This window comes from Sorex fumeus, unplaced genomic scaffold, assembly GCF_029834395.1.
Source record: "Sorex fumeus unplaced genomic scaffold, SorFum_2.1 ptg000051l, whole genome shotgun sequence".
Taxonomy (NCBI): domain Eukaryota; kingdom Metazoa; phylum Chordata; class Mammalia; order Eulipotyphla; family Soricidae; genus Sorex; species Sorex fumeus.
In genome coordinates, this window is record NW_026606108.1 from 35,658,613 (window position 1) to 35,686,262 (window position 27,650).

The 27,650-nt window shown below is 45.3% G+C and overlaps 1 protein-coding gene across 3 annotated transcripts in view; it reads right to left on the reverse strand.

Moving 5' to 3' along the window:
* TRPC7 (transient receptor potential cation channel subfamily C member 7) overlaps window positions 1-27,650 on the reverse strand; it is a 139,177-nt gene that overhangs the window by 37,539 nt on the left and 73,988 nt on the right. For 2 of the 3 annotated variants that reach the window (XM_056124465.1, XM_056124464.1), the window contains exons 4-5: window positions 19,259-19,423; window positions 8,327-8,543 (exon numbers count right to left, since the gene is read on the reverse strand). In XM_056124465.1, coding sequence (XP_055980440.1) covers window positions 8,327-8,543; window positions 19,259-19,423 — 382 coding nt within the window. The remainder of the gene's footprint in view (window positions 1-8,326; window positions 8,544-19,258; window positions 19,424-27,650) is intronic. The other variant, XM_056124466.1, reaches the window with a different exon arrangement.

Genomic DNA, 27,650 nt, shown 5'->3' on the forward strand with positions numbered 1-27,650 from the left:
TCTCTGGAACCCACCAAATGGGGCCACAGATGCTGAACGGGGGTGGCTGGCAGAGCAGGGACTGGGGCATGCGGGGGATCAGGGGTGAGAGCAGCTGCCTCTGTAGGGCCGGCAGTGGTGAGCTCCAGCCCCGCAAAGGTGGCTCTCTCGTGATAGAGCATATGCCAAAGCATGTGTGAGGCCCTGAGTTTGACCCCAAGCACTGTTGGGGTGGCCCTAAATCCAATCACCAAACCAGGCCTGCATCTCAGGGAAGAGCCACTGGGAGTGTGCCCCCAAGCCCCCAGCCCACCCATGGGTGTGACCCCATATTCAGAAACAGGCACTTTACTACACTTCCGCCTCAGATGCTCTTCAGATGGGAAGGCCAGATCCTTTGAAACTTCAATGCTCTTATTCCTTCAGTGGTTCTGCCCCTCTCCCCTCACTTTGGCTGTGTTGTCACAGGGCCTCCCAGTGAAACAAACTTTTCCCCAAACCACTTCCTGGGAGGTTCTTCTGCTTTCTAGGTTGACTTCTCAGGCTTGGCCCAGACAGTGAAATTCCGGGAGGAGAATTCACCCAGAAGCCCTCAGTTCTCAAGCCTCTCTAACCTCCACACTCTGCCTCTGTGCGTTCAACAGATCTGGGCCTCTGAGACAGTCACAATTCTTTTGTTTGCCAGGGAGGAAGATGGTATTAATAGATTCAAAAATTTCCTACCAGAGCCCCTCCCCTTCTCTAATTTTAGCAGCTAGCAATTATTTAGCACCTGCTAGGGGCCAGACTGTGTGCTAAGTACTCTGCCAATTCTAAATCTTCCTAATAGCTCGACAAGTACCTACTGCAATTACCACTATGTCACAGACAACACAATGAGAGTGGCCCTGAGGCCACCAACCACCCAGGAGTACAGCTCCCCATGAGGCCTGCCCTCTGCCAGGTACGAGCTTACTCCCCTGGGCTCAGGACTCTGGCACCCACTTTGCAGACCTGGTTGAGCAATGTCTCTATGTTAGGCATCAATCTAGAGATGTAGAAGCTGACAGGGCACCATCCCTGCCCCACTGAACTCAGTCTACCATGTCCACGGATAGTGCTTTGTATGGTGACAGAGACTGTCAGAAAAAAAAGGCCATGCCTCCATTGGTGGAGGTGCAGGAGTAAGAGCAGGCAGTGGTATGATCCTGAGCATCAAGATCCACTGACTGAGAGAAGGAACTACTCATGGAGGAGGTGACTCGCAGGGTATGCTGGGTAGTGAGCTGGAGAGTAAGGGAGAACACACCTTTTTAAGGACCCACAAGAGGTTCAGCATAGTTTGTAGCATCAGGAGCTGATCCTACAAAGCTGGAGATTGGCAGCAGGGAAGTTCAGGGAAGGTCACAATAGATTGGTCTCTGTCCTGAGGAGACTGGGCAACTAGCCAGTGTCTCAAGGTAATAAACAGAGCAGTAACATGGTCTGGTGTGCTGGGGGAGACTTGGGCATTTGCTTGGGCTTTAGTCTGCTGGAAATCTTCATCTAAACAGATAAAGAAACCATTGACCTCAAGGATAAGGAGAGGTACCCAGCCCATATGATTTTATCCTTTGATTCTTGGCCAAGGTAGATTCTGGAGCTCAGACTTAGCATGACCTTTGAGGCATGTCTAACCCTGTGTGGGGTGGGGTGAGGGAGCAGCTCATGGCACACACCCATGAAAACAAAAATTTGGAGAGATGGCCTACCCTGGAGAAAGGGTCTGGCACTCAGCCTATGCTCTTTCTCCTCTGCAACCTGTTAGTCTGTTCTCCTGCTCTCTTGGACACTAACTCTCGCTCCATCAATTCCCCTTTGCATCCTGGGCCACTTGCTTTGTGAAGGACTGCCAGTTCTCCAGGAGGGTGGGGGTGGGGGGGAGAAACTACAGCTTCCTTATGTGACTCTCTGCCCAGACAGAGGACAGCATGGTGAGGTGTCATGCCCGCTGAGGCTGGTGGTTTCTGTGAAGCACCATTGTACTCTGATGAATGTAGACATTTAAGAGTCACCAGATTTGATTGAAGGCTTCAGTACAAGTTTTTTTTTTTTCACAACTGACTCAGGGTCTCTGCTCATAAAATAGGCCACAGAAATAGGTTCCTAGGATATGAGTTGCAGTTGGAGGTTGTCCAGGCTGAAAGGAATGACTATCTGATTTGTTTCATCCATCCCAAAGTTGTTGATCTGATAGCTGTCTATGAGAGATCTCCTCCTTCCTTTCTTAGTCACCCTGGTCTTAAGGCTGCCTCGATGTGTACTGTTTTTTCTTCTACCTCTTGGAAAGCCCCCAGGATGACCACCTCTGCCCAGGCCTTAAATCTGGATCAGTACCTAGAATTTCTAAGTTCTGCTGGAAACCAAGTAAAACCTCTGGAATGAAGGAAGAATGAATTTTTGGTTGAATTTGATCCTTCCTCAGAACTGTATATCAGAGGGAGAGTGATTCAAAGGAGCCAGGCTGGGAGGAGAGTGTGCTGTGTGGCCTTGGGAAGGGGTCACTGGGAGAAAGGATGCTCACGTGGTGAGCAGGTAACAGAAGGTGGGATGATCCCCTTCACATTTGTTTTAATTGTAACAGGAATGTTAGTTTAAAAAACAGCAAAGGAAAGCTTTTTTTTTGGTATTTTCAGCAGTGTTAACTGTTAGGAAGAAAAAGAGAAGGGGAGAGAGAGAGTGCATATTTTAAGAGAGTGGCTTAGAGGCTGCAGGTTGACTTTAGGTTGACCTTGCGACCACTCACTAGGGCCTCATTTTTGACATGGGATCTTTTTATTTTTTTAAAATTTCTTTCTAGTTTTATGTTAGCACCATGGTTTCCAGTACTGTTAATGGAGGGATTTTATGAACAACACACTCCAGCACCACACCCTCCACCAGTGTCAGCTCCCCTACACCATTGCCCTATTGCCTCTTCCAAAGCCCCCCCTCTCCTCCCCACCATCCCTTGCTCCTTCCCTGTCAGTGCTAAGCTTCCTGCTAAAGACCAGTTCTCGGTTTCTGTTGCCTTTGGGAATTTATTATGCCTCTTCTTTGTTTCTTCTTATCGCAGTCACGACAGAGATCATGCTGTGTCTGTAGGAGGAGTTTATTGAGCCTAAACCAGAGATGGTGAGGAAGTGACTGTAGCTTCTTGTGGGAAGAACCCTCCAGAAAGAGGGTGCAGTGCAAACAAAGGTTCTTGGCAGAAACAGTGTGAAGTAAGGAAGACACTGTGGGTGAAGGAGAGGCAGGTGGGGTTAGAGGCTCGAGGGCCGGGGTGGAGCATTGAAAGACTTTGCAGGCCGTTATAATGACATTGGCTCTCACTTGAGGTTTAAAGCAAAAAGGGAGACAATATTGTGATCACTTATGCTCCTGTGTTGAGAATTTTCTGAGGGATGGGGGTGGGAAGAACAGAAATGGGGACACATTGGCAGGGCCTTTCACCCATGTGTGGTCAGCTTCGCCATCTCAGTTGTCTTTGCAGATCAGACCTGTTAGAGTCTTGGCATTCTTGTCAACTCTAGGACTCCCCTCCATGCATGCTCCCCTTCCTTCTATCCTTCAGGTGTTCCTGTGCGCCAGAACTTGGCCTCTGCCCATACTCACAGGTGATGACTTGTGCACTTGACCAAGTTTACCTCACATAAATGACATGCCTGGCTTCATGTCTCCAGACCAGCCTCTGTTATGAACTTAACACATGCAATTTCAGTTTCTACTTGACATTTATACTGCCCTAAGAATCTCAAACTAAGTTCTTAGTTTTCATCTCTCCTAATGCTTCTTCCCTGGTCTTTCCTGTCTTATGTCAGGAATTCTCTGTCTTACTACTTGTTCAATGACACCATTTGGAAATTTCTTCTTCCATTTTATCTTTTATCTTTTTAGTCCTGGAAATCAAACTCTGAGCTTCCACACAAGCAAGGTATGTGCTCTACCACTCAGCTATGTTCCTGGCTCCCTAAGACTCTTGGGATTTTCTGTTTTTGACATCCCATGACAATCCAGAAGCAAATATCATCCATTTAGCCTTCAAAATATAATATCTACTAGCTCCTGAAAACAAGCAATTTTCTGTCTGATTCCTGCCTCCTAACTAGTCTCCTTGCTCTGCTCTTGTCCCAGAGCTATTTGTTCTCTACTCAACAGCCAATATTTCACTGGAATCTAAGTCAGATGATATCACTCTGTCCTCAGCCTTCTTCCATGGTTGCCTGTGACACTTAAGAGTAAAATTTAAATGTTTTCCTTGATCTGTAAGCCCTGTGTTCTCGGATTCTGCCAAGTTCTCTGGTCTCATTTCTGTTCTTCTCCAACTTATTAGTTCTGCTCTAGTCACCCTAATCTCTTTGCTGCTCCTCTGGATCCAGCTTGTCCCAGAATCCAAACTCTCTCTGTGTAAAACTTTTCACCCAGGCATTTGCAATCCTTGCTCATTCTCTTCCTTCAGTGCCTTACCGAAATTTCACCTTGTTGGGTTGGGGGATGAGTCTGTGTGTTTCCTGTTTGCTCATCTGCTCTGAGAGGATAAAGTTTACAGAGACAACACAAGGCTATTTATTCAATTTATCTCTTCAAAGACATTTAAATACTAAGACCATTGGAAGACATGAAAAATTACTGAATTTCTCCTATTTGTGGTTCTGTTTTAGCAAAACAACCTAATTTTTATTACCAGTAATATTAGAGTTCAAAACAGGAAGAAGAGAAGCTTCTCCTCAGACATTGGAATCAGTGTGGGTGTGCCAGTTTTAAGCTCTGATGCCCACAAGAGACAATCTCTGCATTTAGAGCTGGTCATGGTGGGGACATGCCCAACCAGGGGAGGACACTAGTGTGCCTGCTCCTCCTCTTCTTGGGTGCCAGGTAGGGGAATAAGATGGTGGGTGATTGGCTCCCTCTCTCCTGTTAGCTTAATTCAGAACCCAACATGTAAAAATGGTTTGGAAACCATCTTGGAAAATGGTTCCAACAGTTCCTTCACTCTGGCTGTGTCACCAGGGACCACAGGCTGAGCGCCTCAGACACCAGAGAACTATCATTTCTCATAGTTCCTGAGGCAGGGACCCTGGGGCTGGGGTGTGTTGGGCAGGGGAGCAATCTCTTTCAGGATGCAGACTGCTCGTGGTAGTCTCACCTGTCAGGGGAGACTAGGGGGCCCCAGGTGCCATTCCTGAAGGCACCACACTCCTGACCTAACCACCACCCACAGCCCCAACTCCCGATCCTATCATACTGAGGTTAGGGAATTAACAGGTGGCTAGTGGCGGGGGGGGGGGGGGGGGACAAGGAGGTGGTCAAAGATTAGATAGTTGACTAGAAGCTATTGGAAGCTTGGTGTGCTAATCCGTCTCTCCCTGTGCACGAGACCATTCTCCTGGTCTTTTTTGGCTTATCTGGATTTCCAGCCTCCAGATCCTGTGCCCAGTTCTCAGCATGGGCCTCTGTGGGAAGCTCTTCAGCTGCAGCTTCCTTTTTTTTTATGGTTATCAGATTTTATTTTATTTCCTTATTTTTAAATTTTTTTTTAATTAGTGAAACACCACGAGGTACAGTTATAGACTTACAAATTTTTGTGCTTGGGTTTCAGTTATACAATGATCAAGTACCCATCCCTCCACCAGTGCCCATTCTCCACCACCACGGGTCCCAGCATCCCTCCCACCCCCCATCCCCCCATCTCACCCTGCCTCTGTGGCAGGTCATTCCCTTTTGTTCTCTCTCTCTCTCCTTTTGGGTTCTGTGGTTTGCAAGAGAGGCACTGAGTGGCAATCATGTTTGATCTATAGTCTACTTTCAGCATGCTTCTCCCATCCTGGGAGGATCCTCCCAACACCCTTTATTTGGTGCTCCCTTCTCTATCTGAGCTTCCTTTTCCCCTAGCATGTGTGGCTGGCCTCCAAGTCCTGGAGCAAAATTCCTGGTGCTAATCTCAGTCACTCCTGGGTGTTAGTCTCCCATTATGTTACTTTATGTTCCCCAGATGAATGCAATCTTTCTGTGTCTATCCCGCTCCTTCTGACTCATTTCACTTAACATGATACTTTCCATGTAGTACCACTTGTATGTAAAATTTTATGACTTCATCTTTTCTAACAGCTACATAGTACTCCATTGTGTAAATGTACTAAAGTTTCTTTAACCAGTCATCTGTTCTGGGGCACTCAGGTTTTTTCCAGATTCTGGCTATTGTAAAGAGTGCACTGCAGCTTCCTTAGCTCATCTTCTTCTTCTTCTTTTTTTTTTTTATTAGTGAAGCACCATGAGGTACAGTTGTAGATTTACAAATCTTTGTGCTTGAGTTTAGGTAGCTCATCTTCTTTAATTAGCTCAGTCACTAACTTCTCTTTTCAAGTATTTTTTTTTAAATTTTGTGTGTGTATGGTTTCTGTTGATTGATGGCATAAACACCGACCCTGAATACATGCAAATCAATGTCTGTCAATATAGCACAGTGACAATACTACTAATATCAAATTTTTGTCGAGAAAAGAAATTGGAGGTGACTACCATTGAAGAAGTTTAATTTATTGATGAAATCGTGACACATCGTTAATGGTAACAGTCTCTAGCAGCCTTTTCTACCTGCAGTTTTGTATTACTCAAAACATTTCCATTACATATAATTTTTTTTTTTTTTGCGGGATTGGGGGCACATCCATTGGTGCTCACGACTTACTCCTGCCTCTGTGCTCATTGATTGCTCCTGGCATTGCTTGGGGAACCATATTCTGGATATCAAATGTAGGTTAGCCACGTATAAGATAAGCACCCTTCCTGCTGTACTATCTCTCAGACCCCACATTAAATTTTTTAATATAAAATTGAAAGTTTTGGTTATGTATATTATCACTGATTTTAGCTTTGAAATTTTCATTTATTCCTGCTCATGATTTTAAAAATGAATTTGACGGTTTCTTAACGTCTTCTTTTTTAGAAAATTCTTTTCATCTTTGTGCATTTCACTTTATATAGTTTTAGTTATTTCCAGTTTTTTTTTGCTTTTTCTTGCTAATAATGATTCTTATGAGTAGGGCAAAAGAGAATTAGTCTTCTTGGCTATAAGTGAGGAAATAAGGAACAATTAACTTGGAAATCCCAGTTGTAGACATTGGCAATACAAAATAGCACCAGATTGAGGAATTTCACAGCTCTATCATCTTCATTGGCACAAATACAAGAAATGTTAGTCCTCTAATTTTTTTTTTTTTTTTGGTTTTGTTGTTTTGATGCTCAGGGCTTACTACTGGCTCTGTACTCTGGGATCACTCCGATTAGCTGGGAGGAGCATATGGGATGACTGGGATTGAACCCAGGTCAGCTGCAGACAAGACAAGCTCCATGTTAACTGTACTATTGCTCTAGCCCAAGTTCTCTAAATTAAAAAAAAAGCAAAACATTTTTTTAAAAGCTGAACATGATACTTAACTGAATCACTGTGAGATATACAGTTAAAAAGTTGTTCATGACTGAGTTTTAGTCATACAGTGTTCCAGCACCAGTGCACATTTCCTGCCACCAGAGTCCCCAATTTTCCTCCCACTTGCCCTGCCCCCGCAGCCTGCCTCTATGGCAGACACTTCTCTCTCTCTCTCTCTGTCTGTCTGTCTGTCTGTCTGTCTCTCTCCCATTTTCCTTTTACTGTGGTTTCCAGCACTGTTACTGAAAAAGTATTAGGTATATCACTTTACCACCTTTCAGCCTGCAGATTTTGTCCAGAGTAATCATTTTCAATTTTTAAGGTGCATATTTATCATCATTATTCTACTGTATATCCACTGACAATAATAAAAAAATTGTTTCGTATGCCTTATTATTTTATACTTTTTTTTTCAGAAGCAGGACTAGATTTTCTAAGACGTCCAGAACACTATACTTAAGCGCTCAGAATATGTTTCCTGATGCAAACCTAATATACAATCATGTTCAATATATGCATGATGGAAGAAATATAGTGAATTGTCTTCTTCCAAGAATGATTTCCTTTCAAGAGTTAGTATTTATATATTATAGGTCTCTGCCTCATCTATACTGGTACATACAGAAGGTGATTTTGCTGGTTAGTACTCACTGTTTTCCTCTTTTTTCTTTTTCTTTTTGGTTTTTGGGTCACACCTGGTGATGCTCAGGGGTTATTCCTCGCTCTGCACTCAGGAATTCCTCCAGGTGGTGTTCAAGTTCCCTACCCACTGTACTATCTCTTCAGCCCCAGTACTCACCATTATTTTTTTATGCCAACGTGCCCTCTGGTAGAGGGGAGTGGGGTTCAGATGTTAGGGATGAGCAAATATCCAAATAGAGTTAGGGGCAGAGAGAGGGAAAGGTAGAGTGATTTACTTACCTAAGACCCACTTCATGATGAGCATCTCTGTCCAGGAGAACTGCGTAGTTTTCACTCTGAAGATCTGTTTAGGGTAGTCTGTGAAGGTTTCATTGGGCAGTGTTTTCACACCTTCGAAGCGATCTGATGCGTTCACGACTAGCAATCCCAGGAAGATGGTGAAAGAAACCGCATGGGCTACAAACTTCATGAAAGGGCTCCTCAGGGTTCGTCCTAGCTGGAAGTACAGACAAGATTCATCAGAGTGGCAGCTCTACATGGCTGCAGCCCTTTCTTCCAAACCAACAGCACTTTTGCTCAGTTTCATAGGAAGTGGACATGGATTGCTCCATGAACCCAGACTACATTTTCAACAGCACTTAGACATGAGGGGATGTGTGACCATATTTGTTTTTTCCTGAGGGGGATCTTGGCTATTAGGAGGTCTGGAAGGTGTGGTGAGCTAAGAAAGGTGTGGATCTGGTGATGTGCCATATACTGTGGCTAGGCTGGGTATCATGGCTTCCCCAACCAACTGGAAGGAACTTCATGCCTGTTGAATATGGGGTGAAATCTTGCCTCAGAAAACATTTTTATTAGTGAAACACCATGAGGTACAGTTGTAGAGTTACAAATTTTTGTTCTTGGGTTTCAGTTATACAATGATCAAGTACCCATCCCACCACCAGTGCCCATTCTCCATCACCACTGATCCCAGTATCCTTCCCACCCCACATCCCCCTCATCCCACCCTGCCTCTGTGGCAGGGAATTCCCTTTTGTTCTCTCTCTCCTTTTGGGTGCTGTGGTTTGCAAAAGAGGCATTGAGTTTCAATCATGTTTGGTCTATAGTCACTTTCAGCATGCATCTCCCATCCTGGGAGGATCCTCCCAACACCCTTTATTTGGTGCTCCCTTCTCTATCTGAGCTGCCTTTCCCCCTAACATGTGAGACTGGCCTCCAAGCCATGGATTAAACCTCCTGGTACTTATCTCTGCTATTCTTGGGTGTTAGTCTCCTACTTTGTTACTTTATGTTCCCCAGATGAGTGCAATCTTTCTATGTCTGTTCCTCTCTTTCTGACTCATTTCGCTTAGCATGATACTTTCTATGTAGTACCACTTGTATGTAAATTTCACGACTTTATCTTTTCTAACAGCTACATAGTACTCCATTGTGTAGATGTACCAAGGTTTCTTTAACCAGTCATCTGTTCTCAGGCACTCAGGTTTTTTCCAGATTCTGGCTATTGTAAACAGTGCTACAATGAATAAACAAGTGCAGATGTCACTTCGACTATACTTTTTTGCCTCTCTGGGATATATTCTCAGGAGTGGTATTGCTGGGTCAAATGGAAGCTCAATTTCTAATTTTTTGAGAATTTTCCACACTGTTTTCCAAAAGGGCTGAACCAGTCGGCATTCCCATCAGCAGTAAAGGAGGGTCCCTTTCTTGCCACATCCGTGCCAGCATCGGTGCTTTTGTTCTTTTGGATGGGGCCCAGTCTCTGTGATGTGAGATGATATCTCATTGTTGTTTTGATCTGCATCTCCCTGATGATTATTGATGTAGAGTATTTTCTCATGTGCCTTTTTGACATTCAGATTTCTTCTTTGAGAAAGTTTCTGTTCATTTCGTCGCCCCATTTTTTGATGGGGTTAGATGTTTTCTTCTTTTGAAGTTCAACCAGTACTTTGTATATCCTTGATATCAACCCCTTGTTGGATGTGCATTGAGCACATATCCTTTCCCATTCTGTAGACTGTCTTTGTTGTGAGTTTTATTCTGAATAGTCTTTTCTCAGTGTTTCTTATGTCTTGGTAAATTTCTTTAAAGCTATATACCTCTTTTGATGTCTTCCCATTCATTTGGAAATATAGCTCAACTTTCTTTGATGTGGCTCTACATATTTTAGAAGTTCCTTTTTGTTAATCAGTTTAACTTAGAGATTCCTTAGTTTTCAGATGTAGAAGACTTTCCCTGTCCTGATTTTAGATACGGTAATTTAAATCGAAGCTCATGTGTATAAACAATAGCCTCTGTGACATGACCCTGAAACTTCTCAGATTCTTTTTGTGGCTGAGTGCATAATGAACTTGGGGTCCCATTGTTCATATGAGTCTGGAACGATCCGGAAGATGCCCAGTTAGGGATCAGGTTTGGTTGTATCTTCTCCTCAAGGCATGCCGATCAGAGGCAACATAGATCTTTTAGGACTCAGCTGAAGGCTGCACAGTGAGTCCTTGCTGGCCCCAGTGAACTTACTTGGTTCTCTTCCAGGTCATTGCTATACCTTTCCCTAAGCATCAAATCATTTTTATTTTGACTTATAGCTTTTTTGGGGGGTGGGGAGAAGGGGTGGATTTCAGGTGATGCTCAGGGGACCACTCCTGGAAGTTCTTAGCCAACCAGGCAGTTCAGTGGACCACTGGGGTCCAAGGATGAAGTGCTGTTCCGGCCTTGTGGTTCTGGGAACCACCAGGGTGCACCAACTCCTCACTCAGGCAAACCAGTAAGTTATGAGAGCAGAAATAGAAACGGTTCATTAGATTTAGTTCCTTCTCCAGGGCAGATTTCACTTATAACTGCAGTCTTTTTAATTGATGTTCACATTCTGTCTTCATTCAGGAGTCCTAGAGTGAAATGTTACCCCGGAGATAGAGTATTAGTTCAGCAGAAGATCAATTACAGGGGTTGGTCAAGTAAGGTTTTCCCAGTTATGACTCTTCAACATAACTTTGATAAATCTGAGAGCTTGATAATATTTCTTTAATGTTCATCAGCATGGTAACAATCCACTTTAATTATTATAGTTATTAGAGTAAGATTATTTATTATTCTAATATCATATTGAAATTTCAAAAAGATGGCTCTTGTCTATTTTTTTTTTAACTGCACCATACATTTGGGCATTGGGAATCCTTTTATTTGTGCTGGAAAATATTTATTTGGATTTTCCTGCATGTTCAGATTGTCAGATGGCTGTATTATAATTGATTTTAGAAATGGACAAACAGGTTTACTAGAAAATTACAGGGCCTATAAACATCTTTAAAATGTCACATTGTTGTTTTGTTTAATTTTATTGCTTACATAATGGGACCATGGATTATCATCAGTGGATGTACTAAATTTAGAGTGCAAATGTTGAATATTAAAGGAAAAGTAAAATATCGCACAAATTTGGTTAAGAAACCACCACTAAAATGTGTTTCATTTTGACTTATATGCTATCTGAGAGCTCATTTTTATTTTTCAGTGTTTTAGTGAAATGGTGGCATCTTGGAACCCCATCTCCCAATCCTGATATTGGGACAGTTTAGTGATTCCATGACACTTCGTTCTTGTCACTGTGTCTCTACAGGAGTGGTGGTGAGAGGCAAAGGGAAACACAGAGTGTCTTTAGAGTGATTGGCAGGGAGAGAGAAAAGGGAAGACTGAGAAGGGAAGGGACACTAGATTTTGTGTCTGACTCAGAGTTATTCTGGAAATGCCAGAATGATCCAGGGGACATTGAGAGCACCCTGTCTTAGGGATTAATAGTCAGCTCTCCCCAAGCCTGTACAGGGAAACACGAGATGCCATCATCTGCAAACATCTGCATGAGGTTATAGGAAGGTGTGAGGGCCTGATTACAAGCCTCTGTCCAGGCAGGATTGGGAAGTACCAAGAAGACCCATTTTTGGAAATTCAGGGCTTACTTTGTTGTCTACTTCAAGTTGTTAGCATCTGGCCAAAGTTGAGTCTCTAAAAATGGTATCTACTGCCAGTCATACGCAAAATCCCTGAGGAGGAGGCTCTAGGGTCATCTGGAAGGTGTTCTGGGGGCCTCATTTCTATGTGATCTAAACCACAGGGAGGAGAGTGAGGTCAGGAATTGGTGCTCCTTTTCTATTTTCTCTTGGACTTCAATTCATCTTATTAACGAGTGAAACTTTGATAAAGGTCAGACGTGATGAAGTCATTTCAGTGGTTTTCTTTCTCTCTCTCTCTTTTTGACATTCTCTATTTGTGTCTCAGAGATATTTTTTGAAGCAAATTGTATTTGGGGAAAATGTCCCCCTTTAAGGTTATAAGATGAGCCAAAAGGAGGAAGAAAAGGCAACTGCTAGTTGCCTTTGGCTGGCAGATCATTAAAGCTGGGGTCATTAATGGCATTGAGCATATATGGTGTTGAGACGGTAGACCTGGACCCTTTCTCATATTAAGTGCACCTTTGGTGTGTCTGAGATGGGCTGAAGCTGCTTTGTTTTCTTGGGCCTAATGAGTTCATGACAGACCTGGAAATCCAAGCTTGATGTTTGAGTCTAGGGCTCATGTCAGACTTCTGGGATTCTGTTTGTTTGCCGTGGGAATTACAGAAAGGCGAGAGTAATTGAGCATTGCTGGAATTTGTTCCTCTGGACCTGCTGAGAGTCCAGGGGCTGGGCCCCTACTCTTTCTGACCGGCACACCTCCTTGGTCCATGCCTTTGTGGTTGAGCTCTAACCACAAGTGCAGCCACTTAACTGGGTGGTGATGGCCACATCTTCCTGCAGGCAGGCAGGTGTTCCTGTGTCTCAGGCCTGTGCGTGCTGCCAGGGCCCCTCACCAGGTACTTCCTCCTTCCTTTGCTCTCAGGTGCTAGTTGTCTCAAGCAGGGTGCCTTGATTTGGAGAACTGACTGGAAGCCAAATAAGTTTCCTTTCTACTCATGGCTCTGCTCAGAGGTTACTCTTGGTGGTGATTGTGTGTGTGTGTGTGTGTGTGTGTGTGTGTGTGTAGGTTGTATTTATGCAGAGCAGATCAAACCTGGGGCTCCTGCATGCAAATCATGTACTCCAACCCTTTGAGCGCTCTCTCCAGCCAAGGCAAACTGTGGATCAAGCATTCTTGAAGAAGAAGCATACTGTGTTCAAGGCAAGAGTGATTTTGCTCCTTGTTAAATTAATGTTGGAAATTCTTAAGTTTACTCCCTCCAGGAAAGAAAAACCCAGGTTTTCTGCTTAGGCACAGTGTAACTGTGCGGTTTATCACAGAGTTACAGTGTTACAGAGTTACAGTGCAGTTAATCACAGAGTTTCTGGGCATGCAGTGTTCCAATGTGGAATCTGCCACCAGTGTCAGCATCCCTCCATCAGTGAGCCAAGAAAGGTTCTGTGCTACTCCCTACCCAGTTCCTTAACAAACTCACTTTTCGGTTGAATTGTTATAGTTTGGCACATGTTTATAGCAGCATTGACTCCTATAGTTTTGATGTCTCTAGTAACTTCACCCATCTCCCACTGAGTTCCAAGTTCCCTGATGGATGCCCCTGTGTCACCACTTGCCTGCCTCCACTTTTTCCACATTTCATCCACATTTTTTTTTAGTACAGAGCCCAGGGCATCATCATCCTGGCTGAGTTCTGCATTGAACCATATCCTGGACCCCTCCCACCCTCTCCCCAGTTCTTAATTAAAACATACAGGGCACTGGGATCTTTCTTTGTTGGGGAGAATGTTGGCTAAAGTGGCTCTAATCAGGGTGTTTTTCACATCATATTATGGATTCACTCCTTGGAGACTAAAGAGATTTGAGTCATAGTGAGATTTTAAAGGCAGAGATTCTAAGGAAAGAAAAGTAGTATGTTACGCAGTTGTTTTGACTTCTCCCTTCAAGAAGAGTTCTGCACACTCCAAGATCTCAGTCCCTTCTAGTGACAATCATCAGCCAGGGTGATTGCTTTCTGCAGTGAAGGTATAACATGGTTTATGTAACTATTGTAGGGATGTCAGCATGGGCCCCCAGCTGCCCTTGGAGGACTGTGTGTGCATGTGTGGTGGCTAAGAGAGGGAGATTCTAGGGTTAAATCACAGTCTCATAGTTTTTTGTTTGTTTATTTGGGATTCTTTTGATTTTTGTGCCAAACAATGCTCCCGGGTTACTCCTTCTCTGCACTCAGGAATCACTCCAGGCAATGCTTGGGGGACAATATGGGATGCCGGGATGCTGGGGATTGAACCTGGGCCAGCCACGTGCAAGGCAAGCGCCTCACCCCCTGTGCTATCACTCTGGCTCACAGTCTCATAGTTTTTGCTATGAAACTTAATCCTGTTGTATCTCAGTTTTTCATCTGTAAAATGTAGATAAAATAGTAACTATTGCATAGATCTCATGTGGTGCTGGAGGACCTTAGAGGAAATGGAAAGCTTGTATTTGAAGGTTCACCTATGCAGTCTTTATGTATTTATGCCACAGGCTCTTTTGGGGTCACGAAGGCAAAACACTTCTTTAACACTGAAGGCAATGGAGATCAAAGAAGTCGGTTAGTTGGTTCTTCTTTTCTAAGTTGCTAGTTTTCTAGTAGGGGAGAAACAGGCTAAAATCTGTGGTTGGAAATAACTAGGGAGAGGGTACTCCAGGGCTGGGCAAGCTAAGAAGGAAAGTGATGCAGTTTGTGGCACTCTCAAGCCCATCCCAGCAGGGCGATAGGAGATGGAGTCCCTTTTGGGATTTGCAGGCAGAAGCAAGAGAGCAATGCTTGCTCTTCCCCCTGCTTTTTTTTTTTTTCTGGGCCACACCTGGCGATGCTCAGAGGTTACTCCTGGCTCTGCTCAGAGTTACTTCTGGTGGTGCGCAGGTAACCTTATGGGATGCCTGGGATTGAACCCGGGTCAGTCGTGTGCAAGGCAAATGCCTTCCCTGCTGTACTATTGCTCAGGCCCCAAATACATGCTCTTGATCCTGGTCCCAACCCTCAGCCTCCATCGCAGTGCCTCATTAGCTGTCTTTTTAGGTTAGGATTGTAGTGCACTTTTCTGGTAGAGACAGATGAGGATACCCACAAGTCTTTGGAGATGGCTCTGTGCTTTTCTAGTGGACTTTGGGCCCTGTTTTTGTACCAAGTCAGTGCTGGCAAGGTAAAGCAGGGATTCTCAAAAGCTGCAGAGTCTGGGGCCCTTCCTCCTGAGTTGATTTTGTTTGGGACAGGGCTGGAGGCTTTGGGGGTGTTGACTGACACCTGAGCATTTGTCCAAACTACAATTAGAAGGTTTTGAGATCTTACAGACTGCATGGAAAGAGCCATTATTGAATCAGTTGAAGTGGTTTAGAGTTCTTCCCACCATGTCCTGGGTCTGGTTTATAGAGTCTGCTGAGCAGTAAAGGTCACTTGGACAAGCCAGGAGAAGCTGGGTGGTTTCTGAGCACGCTCACCGTGCTGACATTCCTGATGTAAGGTTGCTAAGATCCCTGGGAATGCTGAGTGCTGTTCTTTCTGTTTTCAGATGTTAATACACAGCCCTGATTGTGACCAGAACAGAGAGCATGGGACTGAGAGCAGCTTAGTTATAAAGGCTTGTTAAGGGGCAGAACTGTCTCGAACTCAGCTGCCTGAGAGCCTCTGTGTGGGTCAGGAGTCTGCGACCTCTCTGAAGCCTGCCTGCCCTCTCCGTATGGGTGATTATGAGGAGAGCTGAGAAATAAAGTCACTCTCCTCCTGATAGACCTCTCCTGTGCAGTTACACCCCTGGGACACAGCGGGGACTCTGTTACTTTTTTTTACTAGCATACTGTAAGTGCAGCTCCCACTGACACCTGTAACTTTAGACTTATTGTCCTCGTTTTTTTGCAGGAGGTGGGGCATGCCCAACTGATATATAGGGGGCTGTGGGTTCATTTCCATGACACTTCAGTGTGAGGGCCCAAGGATTACTGTGGTGCTGGTGCATCCTGACCCTGATACTGCTAGCTCCCTATTCACCTTCCAGTCTTCTTCTTTAACTCCCTTTCTTAAAGACATCCAGAAACTTAGATAAAAATAGAATTGATCACCTTGGGAATTCAATAGGAAGGAAATGATGAGATTTTGTAGCTCTAATTAAATCACTTTGGTTTCCCTAATAGTCCCTAAATTAGGAGAACTACTATTAGGAAACAAATGAACCAGCAGTTAGGAACCAGAAAGCATTTGCTGGACACTGGTGGGCTATTGACTGGTTAGTGGTCATTTTATGAATATGGTTATGGAAGACTATCAAGGCCTGATTCTTTGAGGGAAGTATAATAATGTCATTAAAACATGGAATTGGTGTAGTGACATTGGCTTTTCTGTAGAATTACTAGAGAGATCTAAACAGGTGACCCTCCAGAGGAGTGGTGCTAGCAGAGTCAGCTTTCTCCTCAGTTCTATTTGTCTTGAAAGGACATTGGGACGTTGTATTTTGGGACTGAGGAGGGCTTGGAGAAGCTTACTGCTTCACATGGAAGATGTGACTCCTCTGAAATCCTCAGCATTATATCATCTCTGCCAAGCTTGAAAGGATTTTTTCCTAAATGGTAAAAGACTAAAAATATCTTGACTGTTTTATCTGTCTTTTGGCTGCCTCAGAGCAAGTTTGACTAGCTGTTTCCTGAGGGATTCTTCCCTCATAAGCGATGCCCCAAGAATCATCTTAGGTCAGAGACTCACACTTGACTCTCAGCTGTGGACACCCCTGTACTGCATTGTTCTCAGACCTGGAGCCCAGAAAGTGCAGAGGTTTGTGACAAGTGGTTTGTTACTTGGTTTGTTCATATTTATCTCACATGCTCTATATTGTTAGTTTTCTGGAAGCTGTAAGAACATTTATGTCAGTCAAACCTGTATCTGAACAAAGAAGGTGAAGCCTTAACCATGGGAGGAGGGGAAACTTCACTGCACTCATTTGTTCTAGACTGTTCTAGAAGATTACTGCTAGCCCAGGAAAGTCTAGAATCTCTTCTTCCTAGACTTAAAAAGATCACATCATATCAGCAGTATTTTGTCTCAGAATTATTAAAAATTAAGAAAATATAGCCATCAACTGTCAAACCATCTTTTTTTTTTGAGTGTTTCTCAAGGCCACTAAGCAGTCAAGGCAAACCAATTTGTTCTGGTTACCTAGCTCTAGGTTCCTGACAAAAATGAGAATTACCAGTGTTTTCTCTACCAATTAATTTTAATAACTGAGTGGCCTAGAATTAGCCTGGGGCTTTGGGAGAGTTGAGATTGGCATTCATATTCATTAGGGCTGTAGATCAATGCAGTAATTTTACTTGCACTGCACACTAGATCATGGTTATAAGGAAGTGTGAGCTTAAAGCCAGTTCCAACACAGGTTCAAATCTAGTTAGAGCTTCTTCCCCTCCTTGGTAAACTCATTATGAAGAATAGAAAAATTTGCTTTCACTCACATATGCTTTAGATGGGGAAGTCTAATTTACAATATGTGGTGTGGTAGACTGCAAGAAGAACCCTCAGTAGGTAGGAACTAGTTCACCACAAATTTCCATTGTGAAGACTTTAAATATTTTGGCAATGGGGGCACCCCAGCAGTGCTCAGGAGCTGTTTCTGCCTCTGTTCTCAGTGTCACCAGGACTTCTTGTATATGTAAAGCATATGTTGGGACGATGGAACTGCTGCTCTGGCCCAGGATTTTTAATTGTTTTTTAATTGTATTCTGGAGAAGAGTGAATGGGGGGGTGGGGTCTCATCTCCCTGTGCACCTCTCATTCTCAGGCAGTTTTACGCCTTTCTGGCTGGGTGCTTTCGCCGCTGCCTCGAAGTCTTGGACCTTCATCCTAGCCTGAGTTCCCTCTTAACTGAAGTTGTCCAGTGAATCAACAGATCTCTGGATTAATGGATCAATGTCCAATGGTTCTCTCCATTACCATCTTTAGCTGGTCACATTCCCTGTGCAGCAAATATCCCCATAGTTATATTTCTTCTGCTCAGTGTTGGTCCCCTAAGTTTACTTTCTTTTAGAATATATCACTAGGTAGATGCAGGCTTAGGGAACTTTAGTGACCTCAAATGGTTTCAAATAATCATGAAACAGTTTTGTTTCATCTGAGTTTATAGGGACCAGTGCTTACCCCAGTTTGGAGTGATAACTATTGCTTTCTGTGACTTCAGATCATGGATTGGTAACAGTGAATGTGGAGTCGGGAGCATGGCCACTGGCCCCTGTAGTTTCCGTTCACCCCTTCCCACCCTTCTGAAGAGAAGGGAGTGCCATGCTGCAGATTTGAGCTTGTCTTCCCTTTTTCTTTGTTCCCAGAGACCTAGTTAGCTGCCCTTATGGGCCAAACTCTAAAGGAAACTGTGTAAACTTGGAAAACGTTGAAAGGGTTCGCTGTGCCCCTGTAAGAGCCCCAATTGACTCTTGGTCTTCCAGTTACTTCTCTTTTCTGAACTGACTTGATAAAGTGAATATGTCATAATGTAACCTGGGGAGTAAAATAAGAGATATTTTCTAAAAAGTACCTGACAAAAGAAAGTACTCTATCAATGTTGGCTACTTCTCTTACCATTATCAGAATGACTGTGTGAGTTTGGTTGCATGCATATTGCTTCAGTAGAAGAATTAAATGCCTTATTCCCTCTCTGACCAATAACAGATTGGCCAACATCCAGAGACTATAAAACCAAGCTCTCAGAAGCTTGTCTAGTTCAAGCTTATTGTCTAGTTCTCGCTCTCGGAGAACCCGGCAGACTACTGCGAGTATCCTGCCTGCATGGCAGAGTCTGGCAAGCTCCCTGTGGCGTATTTGATATGCCAAAACTCAGTAAAAATGATGGGTTTCATTCCCTAACCCTGAAAGAGCCTCCAATGTGGCACTTGCTAAAATCTCAGGGCTAGGACGAATGGAGACATTACTGGTGCCTGCTCGAGGAAATTGAACAATGGGATGACAGTGATACAGTGATTTCCTCTCTGATCTGTTATTGGTCAGCTTATGGCTCCTGTGTTTGAAATTTCCCACTTTGTCATAAAAGAAGATTTAAAAACAGCAGGTCTACATTTCCTCTTTTCTTCAGCATTGTACTTTTTGTTGGTGTCTTGGGGATTCTTTTTTAAACCTCTCTAAAAGTGGGAAACAATCAGGTGCTGTTTTGAACAAAACGGATTTGAGGTCATGCTAGGAAGAGAGAAATAACGCAAACGACATGCACCTTAAGCGGTCTGTACCTTGCTGCACGGAGCAATCCAATAGGCTATGGCGAGAAAAGGGAGGCCTAGGGAGACTCCAAAGACAGCCAGGAATTTCACAGCGATAGACTGTTGACGTAAGCCTGAGAGATTTTCATACCACATGGTAAGCAATTGCTGCTGACAGTTAGGATGAGCAACGAACTGTAAAAACAAAACAAAAACAAAAACAAAACGCAAACAGGAAAATGGCATTGGTAGCAGTTGAACAATATACAACCTCTGAGTAGCTACGACTGGGTGTCACCTGGATTGTTGAAGCCAAAGTGGCTGGACATGCTGGGTCTTCTGAGGTGAGTGTGTTGGCGGGGGCAGGGTGGGAGGGGCAGGGCAGAGGGGCTGGGCATATCTTTATGCTGTTGCCCGAGTCCTCCTTGGACAGGTTGCTTTCTTGCTCGGCATGCAGAGGGCCTGGAGACATTGTAGTCTTAGGAGATGTCCACCAGCTTTGGGGCACATGTTTGACCCTGCCCAGGCAGACCCTTCTCTTGGCAGAGTTCACTTGGGAGGCAGCAAGGAGGGATGGATGAAGCATGAATGAGGCTTTGGAGTTCCACATGGGTCTGGAGTTTGCTTTACCATTTACTAGCCAAGTTGGCCTTGGATCAGCTATTTAACCTCTCAGTCTCTCCTCTTGTAGGATTAAGGAGAGGTTCCCTTGTCTTGTGTGGTCTAAAAAGTCATGCTTCCAGAAATTGCCTTGTGAAAGGCCCTTAGTATTTCTCCATGGGGTGTCAGTGGTATTGGCTTGGGCCCTTGAGGCTTTGTGGCAGATGGAGCACAGGCACACAGTATTGGTTATAAAGTAGCTTCCTCCCTGCACTGCCCTACCAGACTTCCTACCAGACTGACCTACTGTAGTGTTGTATGTTGTTGACTCCCCAACTATAGCTCATGGTACTAGTAATGGAACCCTGACTTTGACTCAGCCCATTCATTTTTCTCTTCTGGGTAGTTGAGCTTTGATGGAAAGAGGAGGTCTCTTTTGTCACTAGGGAGTTCACATGTAATTTGGGGAGATCTGGACAACCGTCCTTCACTGGGTGGGCTAAGTACCAAAACAAGCCAGGGAATAAACCAAGACACAAAAATGAGGCACTGTAGGGATATGCACAGAGAGCATATGGCTGGTTTGATTCCCGACACCCTATATAGTACCCCAAGCCCTACCAGGAATGATCTCTGAATGCAGAGCCAGGAGTAAACCTTGAGCACTGCTGGGTGTGCCCCTACCTCCTATTAAAAACAAACAAACAAAACAAAAAACCAAAACCTTGGGAAAACAATGTATTTGAGAAAATGATACTCGTTAGTTCATTCCCCCCTGAGGCAGGAGGAAGCTGTTATTTATTTCAGGCAGCTCTGCTCTGTCCTTTGTCCCCACTCAGGACAGCAGTGGGCCATCACTGCTGGGGCTTCTGGACTAGTGCAGAGCTCACAGTAGCCACTAAGTGATCAATGAGGACATGGCGGTGGGGGGGGGGGGTTGTGATTTTGCCCTGAGCAATGAACTGTAAAGCAACGAACTGAAGCAGCCCCTAATACCAGAGTTAATCATTAAGTTAGTAGTGAATAGCCCTGTTTGGATTCATAGCAGCCCTTGCTGGGATCCGCCCTGGTGGTCTTTCCCTGTGAGAAGCAGAGCTCTGTCAGGTAGGGACTCCCAGGTCCATGGAGTGTAGCCAGCCACAGAATATTTTGCAGATGCTGCATCCTGTCTCAGAACTGCCTGGTCTTAGCACAGGACCCAGAGAAGGACAATAGGTGCTGGTGGGAGCATCTAGGTTTGGTTCTCAGCGCTCAGCTCTCTGTGGGTGCTAAAATGGCCTGTCTGGAGAAAGTCACAGAATTAGAAGGTGGCATCACATGCAACAGCAGAGAACCTGCTGGCCTGCCTTGGGGTTCCCTGCATCGTGGCTGTCTGGCAGGCTGCATTCTGGTCCCCGCCAGGCCTGGCCCTTCCCGCCCTCGGAGAGAGCATCAAGATGAGAGCAGCTCACAGGAAGACAGAAGACTCGCTCCCCAAGATCGTTGCTCCTATGATTCCCACCACTTTCTTTTCTGTGCCATCATAAAGCAGCCTTGCTCCAAATGTGCTGTTTCTTCTTACTAAAGTTTTATAATGTGATACTTCCAGCAATGTGACAGAGCTGAGACCAGAATTTTTGTTTATGGGGGGAAGTTTGCTGTTCTGGTTGCAGACCTTTGAAAACAATTGCATGACCTGCAGCTCACTGTTAACCAAGTGCTTTTTTTCCTCAGTGCCCTTTAATAGCATGGAGAAATACCATCCGTGCCCCAGGGAAGATGAGAGTTGCATGAGGTCCATCAACAGGGCACACAGAAAACCCAACCTAAAGGGCATTCAGCCAGGGAGCTAAGAAAAGAGAACTCAGGGTAGGCTGGGGTGGGGTGGGGGCGTTGGGGAGGGCTTTGCAAAATCAGGGGTAGAAGGGAATCCATAAAAAAAAAAGTCCCAGGGCTAGAATAGAATGAGACTACAAAAAAGCTTCCTTCTGCTTTCTTTGGAATATAGCTCACAAAGGGATGCCATGATCAAAGGTGGATGTCATTAATGCTTTGTTCAGGTCAGTCCTACCCCTCAGTTATTTTGGCCTGGGAGCATGGAGTACTTTGACGGGGTTCTTTAAGTGAAGAGCTTCCGTGACTGCCTCTGCTTTACCAATATGATTCACACCCTTTATAGCAGGAAGTTTGTCATGGCCTGCAGCTGAGTCTGTTATGGTGAACTTAGATGGAATTGAGCAGATTATTAAGAGAAAATAAATCAAACAATAGCTACTGTTGGGGTTGGCTTTTGGGGGAACTGGGTGGGATGGGGATGAGAACGAGAGGAAAGTTGCAAATAAGGATTGGAGAGAGCATGACAGACTGCCCAAGAAAGAAAAAGGCAAAAGGCAACGGATGAGTCAGTCAGCCAGAAAGGAGCCAAGAGTCAGAAGCGGGAGAGTTGTCTGGCTCTAGGTTCTTGTATTCATCCCAAGCCAGTTCTCCAGATGGCAACTCCTGATGGTTCAGGAGCTGTCCCTCCCGCATGCTGGCCATGTGCTCTTACATATTTCATTCCTTTCTTAACTTTTCTATAAAATACAGCTAATACAATAATGAGAATGAAGTGAGTTAGAGTTTGTGAAGCAATTAGGGCAGTACTTCATGAACGATAAGCACTGGATTAGCATTTGGAAAACAAAGGACAAACCAGGACTCTCCTTTCCTTTTCTACTTTGTTTCATCCCTCACACTCTTTTTTCCTCTCTCTCTCTCCCATTCCCTACTGCTCTCCTCCACCCTCCTGTCTTTATTTATCTCCTTGTCCTGCCAGCAGTTTTTTTTTCTTGAAGTGTTGGTGCTAATGGGTACAGTCAGTTCCATTAGCCTAATGGAACGATCCATTAGCCTAATCTGGTTGGGTTAGAACAATCCCTTGCTCTCCACTTCCTCCATCCTCCATGGAGGATGCACCAGAGCCTTATTTACGCAGGTGGCTAGCTCCAAAGAGGTCAGTTTCTGAAAGGGCTGGTGAAGCCACCAACATGTCTGTTCACGCACACTGACACCTATCGATAGCTGAGGACAGTGAAGGTGATGGAGCCCCCCTCCCCCAACCCTCTCTCCCAAGCTCCCTGCTCTGTTCCTCCACCTGAAACGCTGGGAGTCCTGAATTTGCCCTTTTCCTTAAGGAGAAGAAGAAGGCTACATGTGAGCCCAGAGAGTTTGAAGCCCTGTGATTTTCATATCCCCTAAGCCAAAAATTTCTGTCAAGGCCTCATTTACTGAGTAATGAGATGTGGCAAGGCATGATTTGATTTAACAGACGAATAAGTTAGCTGGAGAAAAATGTATGAAACCACTGCTTATGAAAAAATGGTTACTTTTAAACAGATGCAATTTCAAAGTTCCTACTGATGTCCTGTGTGACTGTGATTGAGATGTTCTATTTAGCTCCTTAGCTCATTAGCATTTTCCTATGGAATTTCCATCCACTGGAAACTGGCTGCATAGGTCAAGTACACCATTCCATGAGTGGGTACAGTCAGTCCGAATCACAGTCAATCTGTTGGAGCATCTTAGAATTGTGTTGAATGATACCAGCATTCTTCCCTCCTGTTTTGTCTTGGCATGTCATGGAAGTTGATGAAGAAGAGAAATAGGAATGTTTGTGGCTTTCTAGGTTATTTTCTCCCTCCCTCTCCCCTCCCTCTCCCCTCCCCCTTCCTCTCTCCCACCCTGCTCCCCTCCCTCCCTCCCTCCCTCCCTCCCTCCCTCCCTCCCTCCCTCCCTCCCTCTTTCCTTCCTTCCTTCCTTCCTTCCTTCCTTCCTTCCTTCCTTCCTCCTTTCCTCCTCCCTCCCTCCCTCCCTCCCTCCCTCCCTCCCTCCCTCCCTCCTTTCCTCCCTCCCTCCCTCCCTCCCTCCCTCCCTCCTTCCTTCCTTCCTTCCTTCCTTCCTTCCTTCCTCCTTTCCTCCTCCCTCCCTCCCTCCCTCCCTCCCTCCCTCCTTTCCTCCCTCCCTCCCTCCCTCCCTCCTTTCCTCCCTCCCTCCCTCCCTCCCTCCCTCCCTCCCTCCCTCCCTCCCTCCATCTCTCCTTTCCTCCCTTCCTCCCTTTGTTACAATCCTGAATGCTTCCTCAGTGTTCCTCTCATCAAGTATTGTGCTCAGCTTTGGAAATACAGAGAAAAGTTTCAGTTCTTGCCCACCGGGAAGTCTCAACTCCAAGACTTGGGAGTAAAGTTGGGCATTGCAGTAACACCCTACCAGACCCTAGGGCAGGCTACCCGCATGATGGGTAAGTGAGTGAGCACCAAATTTCTCATCAACAAGTGCACTTGGAGTCTTTTCTTCAGGGTCCCTCTTCCTTGTGAAACCAACCACAGGGAGCCTGACTCCTTGGTATGTGTAATTACTTTGCCTCTGTTGGTATCCTAGTCTGAAAACTGTGCTTCTCCTGCTAGCAGTTTGCAGAATGCTTCACTGTCCAGCCTCAGAGGCTGGAGTTCAGATCCAGATCTCATATCTGCCCTTTCTGAGCCATGTCTGTAGTTTTCTGCATCATAAGTGAGGCAAAATTTCTCTGTGCAAAGTCTGGGCCCGGTGGCATAGTACGGCAGGTGGGCATTGGCACTGCTGCTGTTCCTAGCACTTCTCCCCCTGGAGGGCCCTATAAATAATCATCTTAGCTCCTCCTTTGCACTGAATTTGTGTAACCAGTAGAGTGTTGAATGGCTGTGGCATAATTTGAATTAACCATTGCTCTTCTAAGACAGAATGTTATCTGTAACTTTCACACTAACTTTGCAGAAGATAGTCATCATATATAGATTTCCTCATATAAAAATGAAGGGCACCATTCTCTCTTACAATAAGAAAATGGAGGCTGCGTAAGCTCAGACTGTCCATGCTCCCACAGCTCTAAAATGGTGCAGTCAGGATGCCAGAGCCCGGTGTCATTCCAGTCCAGTGAGCATCAGAGTTTTACGTTTCTCCTGTCCTCCGAAGGATAGACGGTCTTTGATTCCCTTCTAGAGAGAAGTAGACATTCTGTGCTAATCTCACATCTACGCCGTTTGCACACTGAGGATAGACTGAAGGCCGGGGATGTAGTAGGGAGTTTGGTTGGGGAGAAAGGAGGCAAGGGAAAAGGAGTGGAAGGATGGAGAAAGAAGGCAAGACCAAGACTAGGGAAGGGGAGTAAGGGAGAAAGCTACAGTTCCAATTTGACACCTGCCCTTTCGCTCCCCATCTCTAGTCTCTAGATAAACTCCAACAACTCTGTGCTCAGAGGCTGCCTCAAGATGGGTGACCTTTGAAGCCAGAGAGATGGGGTATTGGCCTTGCATGTGACTGACCCTGCTTTGATCCCCAGCACCACGTATGGTGCCATGAGCACCACCAGCAATGATTCCTGAGTGCAGAGCCAGAGTAAGCCCAGAGCATTTCTGGATATGGCCCAAAAACTTGGGGCAGGAGGGAAAGAGATGGATGATCTCTGAGCCTCTGCTCAGAGCATCTGTGCTACCTGCAATGCTTTCCCACTCACACTTTCCCCTTTTTGTCCAGCTCAGTAACTCTCTTCGGTCTTCAAGCTTGCCCTACCCAGCCAGAGGAGAATATTTCTCATGTGGTTCTTAGTCTCTCCCTTATATGGCTGTTACATGTCCACATGAGCCTCTGCTGGAGAGAAAACATCCTCCTCTGGGCCTTGGGTGACGCTTAAAGAGTGGGTACTATTCAGGCAAGCTGCATAAGTGAGTGACACCCATCCCAGGCCAGCTAAAGGTTCTCTGTGCCCAGACTGCAAACCTGGTGCTATTTCCCTGGCTGTGGTGGCCTCTTTGAGCCAGTACCCCTGTCCTGTGGCAGAGTCCCAGAGCTCTGAAAGAGCCCCAGGAGGTTGATCCCTGCTTGTTCTCCAGTAAACACGATGAACACACACAGGTATGCCTCAGGGGGAGGGTGAGTTCAATTCTAGGTTATCCTAGTTAGGCAGATAATCACAGCATAGCACTGGAGTTTCCGGTTTCCCATGCAAAGGAAAATGATGTCTACACTGTGCTGTGATCTATTTTTAAGTGTGCTGTAGCACTGTACAGAACAGTGTACACTTCATAAATGTGGCACACAGACATAAAATGAGCCCATGCTTATTTTGACAAAACAGCAGCACATTTTGGAAAAATGGCAGCAGCAGACTTGCTGAACACAGAGTTGCTATAAACCTTTTCAGTATCTGGAAAGCTCAGTCAAGAATTGCCCTAAAATGAAGGATAACTATAACCGAATTCCTGCCTCTGCTAACTGACTCAATTTATTTTCACTCTAGATGAGTCAAAGAATTGAGAAACCTTGGCTATAGCAACAACAGCTTCATTCTCCGGCAGTCAGGAGAATGCCAGGAGCCAGGAGTCTGAGGAGCTTAACAGGAAAATGCCATCTTTTAGAGTGGGTGGTAAGGAAGTGAGGCATTGAAAGGGTTAGGGTTTGGAGCTTGGGTTTGTGTGACTTAGGGGTTCTGGGTGGTTCTGTGAGCACTACCCTGGTACACTTCCTCTCACCTCTATAGAGCCATCATCAAAAAAATTCTCTCTTTTTGCCGATTACTGGAGCATCTTCCAGATGCCACCTTCATTGCCAGATTTCAGTTTTAGAGTGCCTCTACATATGTCTCTTTCTTAATTCATCTCCCCTGTAGCCAGACCCAACCACTCTTTGGCAATCATCTTGGCTGTTTGCAGCAGTGAGTAAGAGCCCATCCTGGCAGTGCAAGTTGACCAGGCAGTGAGAGGAGATAGATACTTCTGGAGGTTCTTTACTCCCTTGGAGTTTGATATTATCTATTCAGTTGACAGATTACTACTTTATTTTCCAAGACCGATTTCTGTTCTGTTCCCAAGGGACAAGGGAACAGGAAAAACTTTGTAACACGAATCTCTACTCTTCCAGACCAGCATTCCAGTATTCCTTAACACACAGCCCCAGATTGGTAGATGGCTTTGTGGACTGTTCCAGTGACACTTCTGCTTCTCTCTTGCCAGCAAGAGGGTGATGGTTTCTGTTGCCAGTTTGCACGAATCAGCCCACGCTTCACAATTTGGGATGTTGGAGCCCAAACACATGGTTCTGGGCTGCTTCCCGACTGCTGGGCGAGCCGTTCCTTTGTGTGGGTGCCATGGCAGGGTTCCTGTCTGGCTCTCCTGGAGACAGATGCTGAGGGATGGGATCCTCACTGCCCACCATTCCTAGAAGCAAGCCACAGGACGCTGTTTTGCTATGTTGCCTCAGTCCTAACACAGGCTCAGTTCTTCCAGGTGACTCCTGATGACTGCTTTTGCTCCCCAAGGGGCCACTTGCCCTGTCTGGGTTGCGGGTCTCTCTGCACCACATAGGGCCAAGCCCTAGCCTAAGATCCAAGGAGAAATGCAAGTACCCGCTCACATAGCTCCTTGGGTTATCTTCAGATACTGTCCTTCCTCTGCTGGTGCCAAGTGATTTCCTTGTTTCCTTGTTCCCGAGCGTGGGTCGCTGTCTTCCACCTGTGTGTATCAGGGAAAATCCTCCTGCTCCACTCTGTTTCCCTCCTGAGTCAGTCTTTGAGACCCAGCCTTCTCTCCCTCTCCCAGTTCTCCCGGGGCTCTCGGTCCCCTGAGATGTCTTGACTCTGCTGGATCTCGTTTTGTGGCCCAGTTCCTTGGCAGTCACGGCTCCTTTATTCTCAGATAGCTTTACTCTTGTGTTTAAATCACATCTGTTCTTTTTTGAACTCTTTGAGGAAACCAATGGCTTTTGTGTCCCAAGTGTGCAGACTTATGTCTCATATGCACTAGGTGCTTGAGTAAACAGCTCCTGATTGATTTGA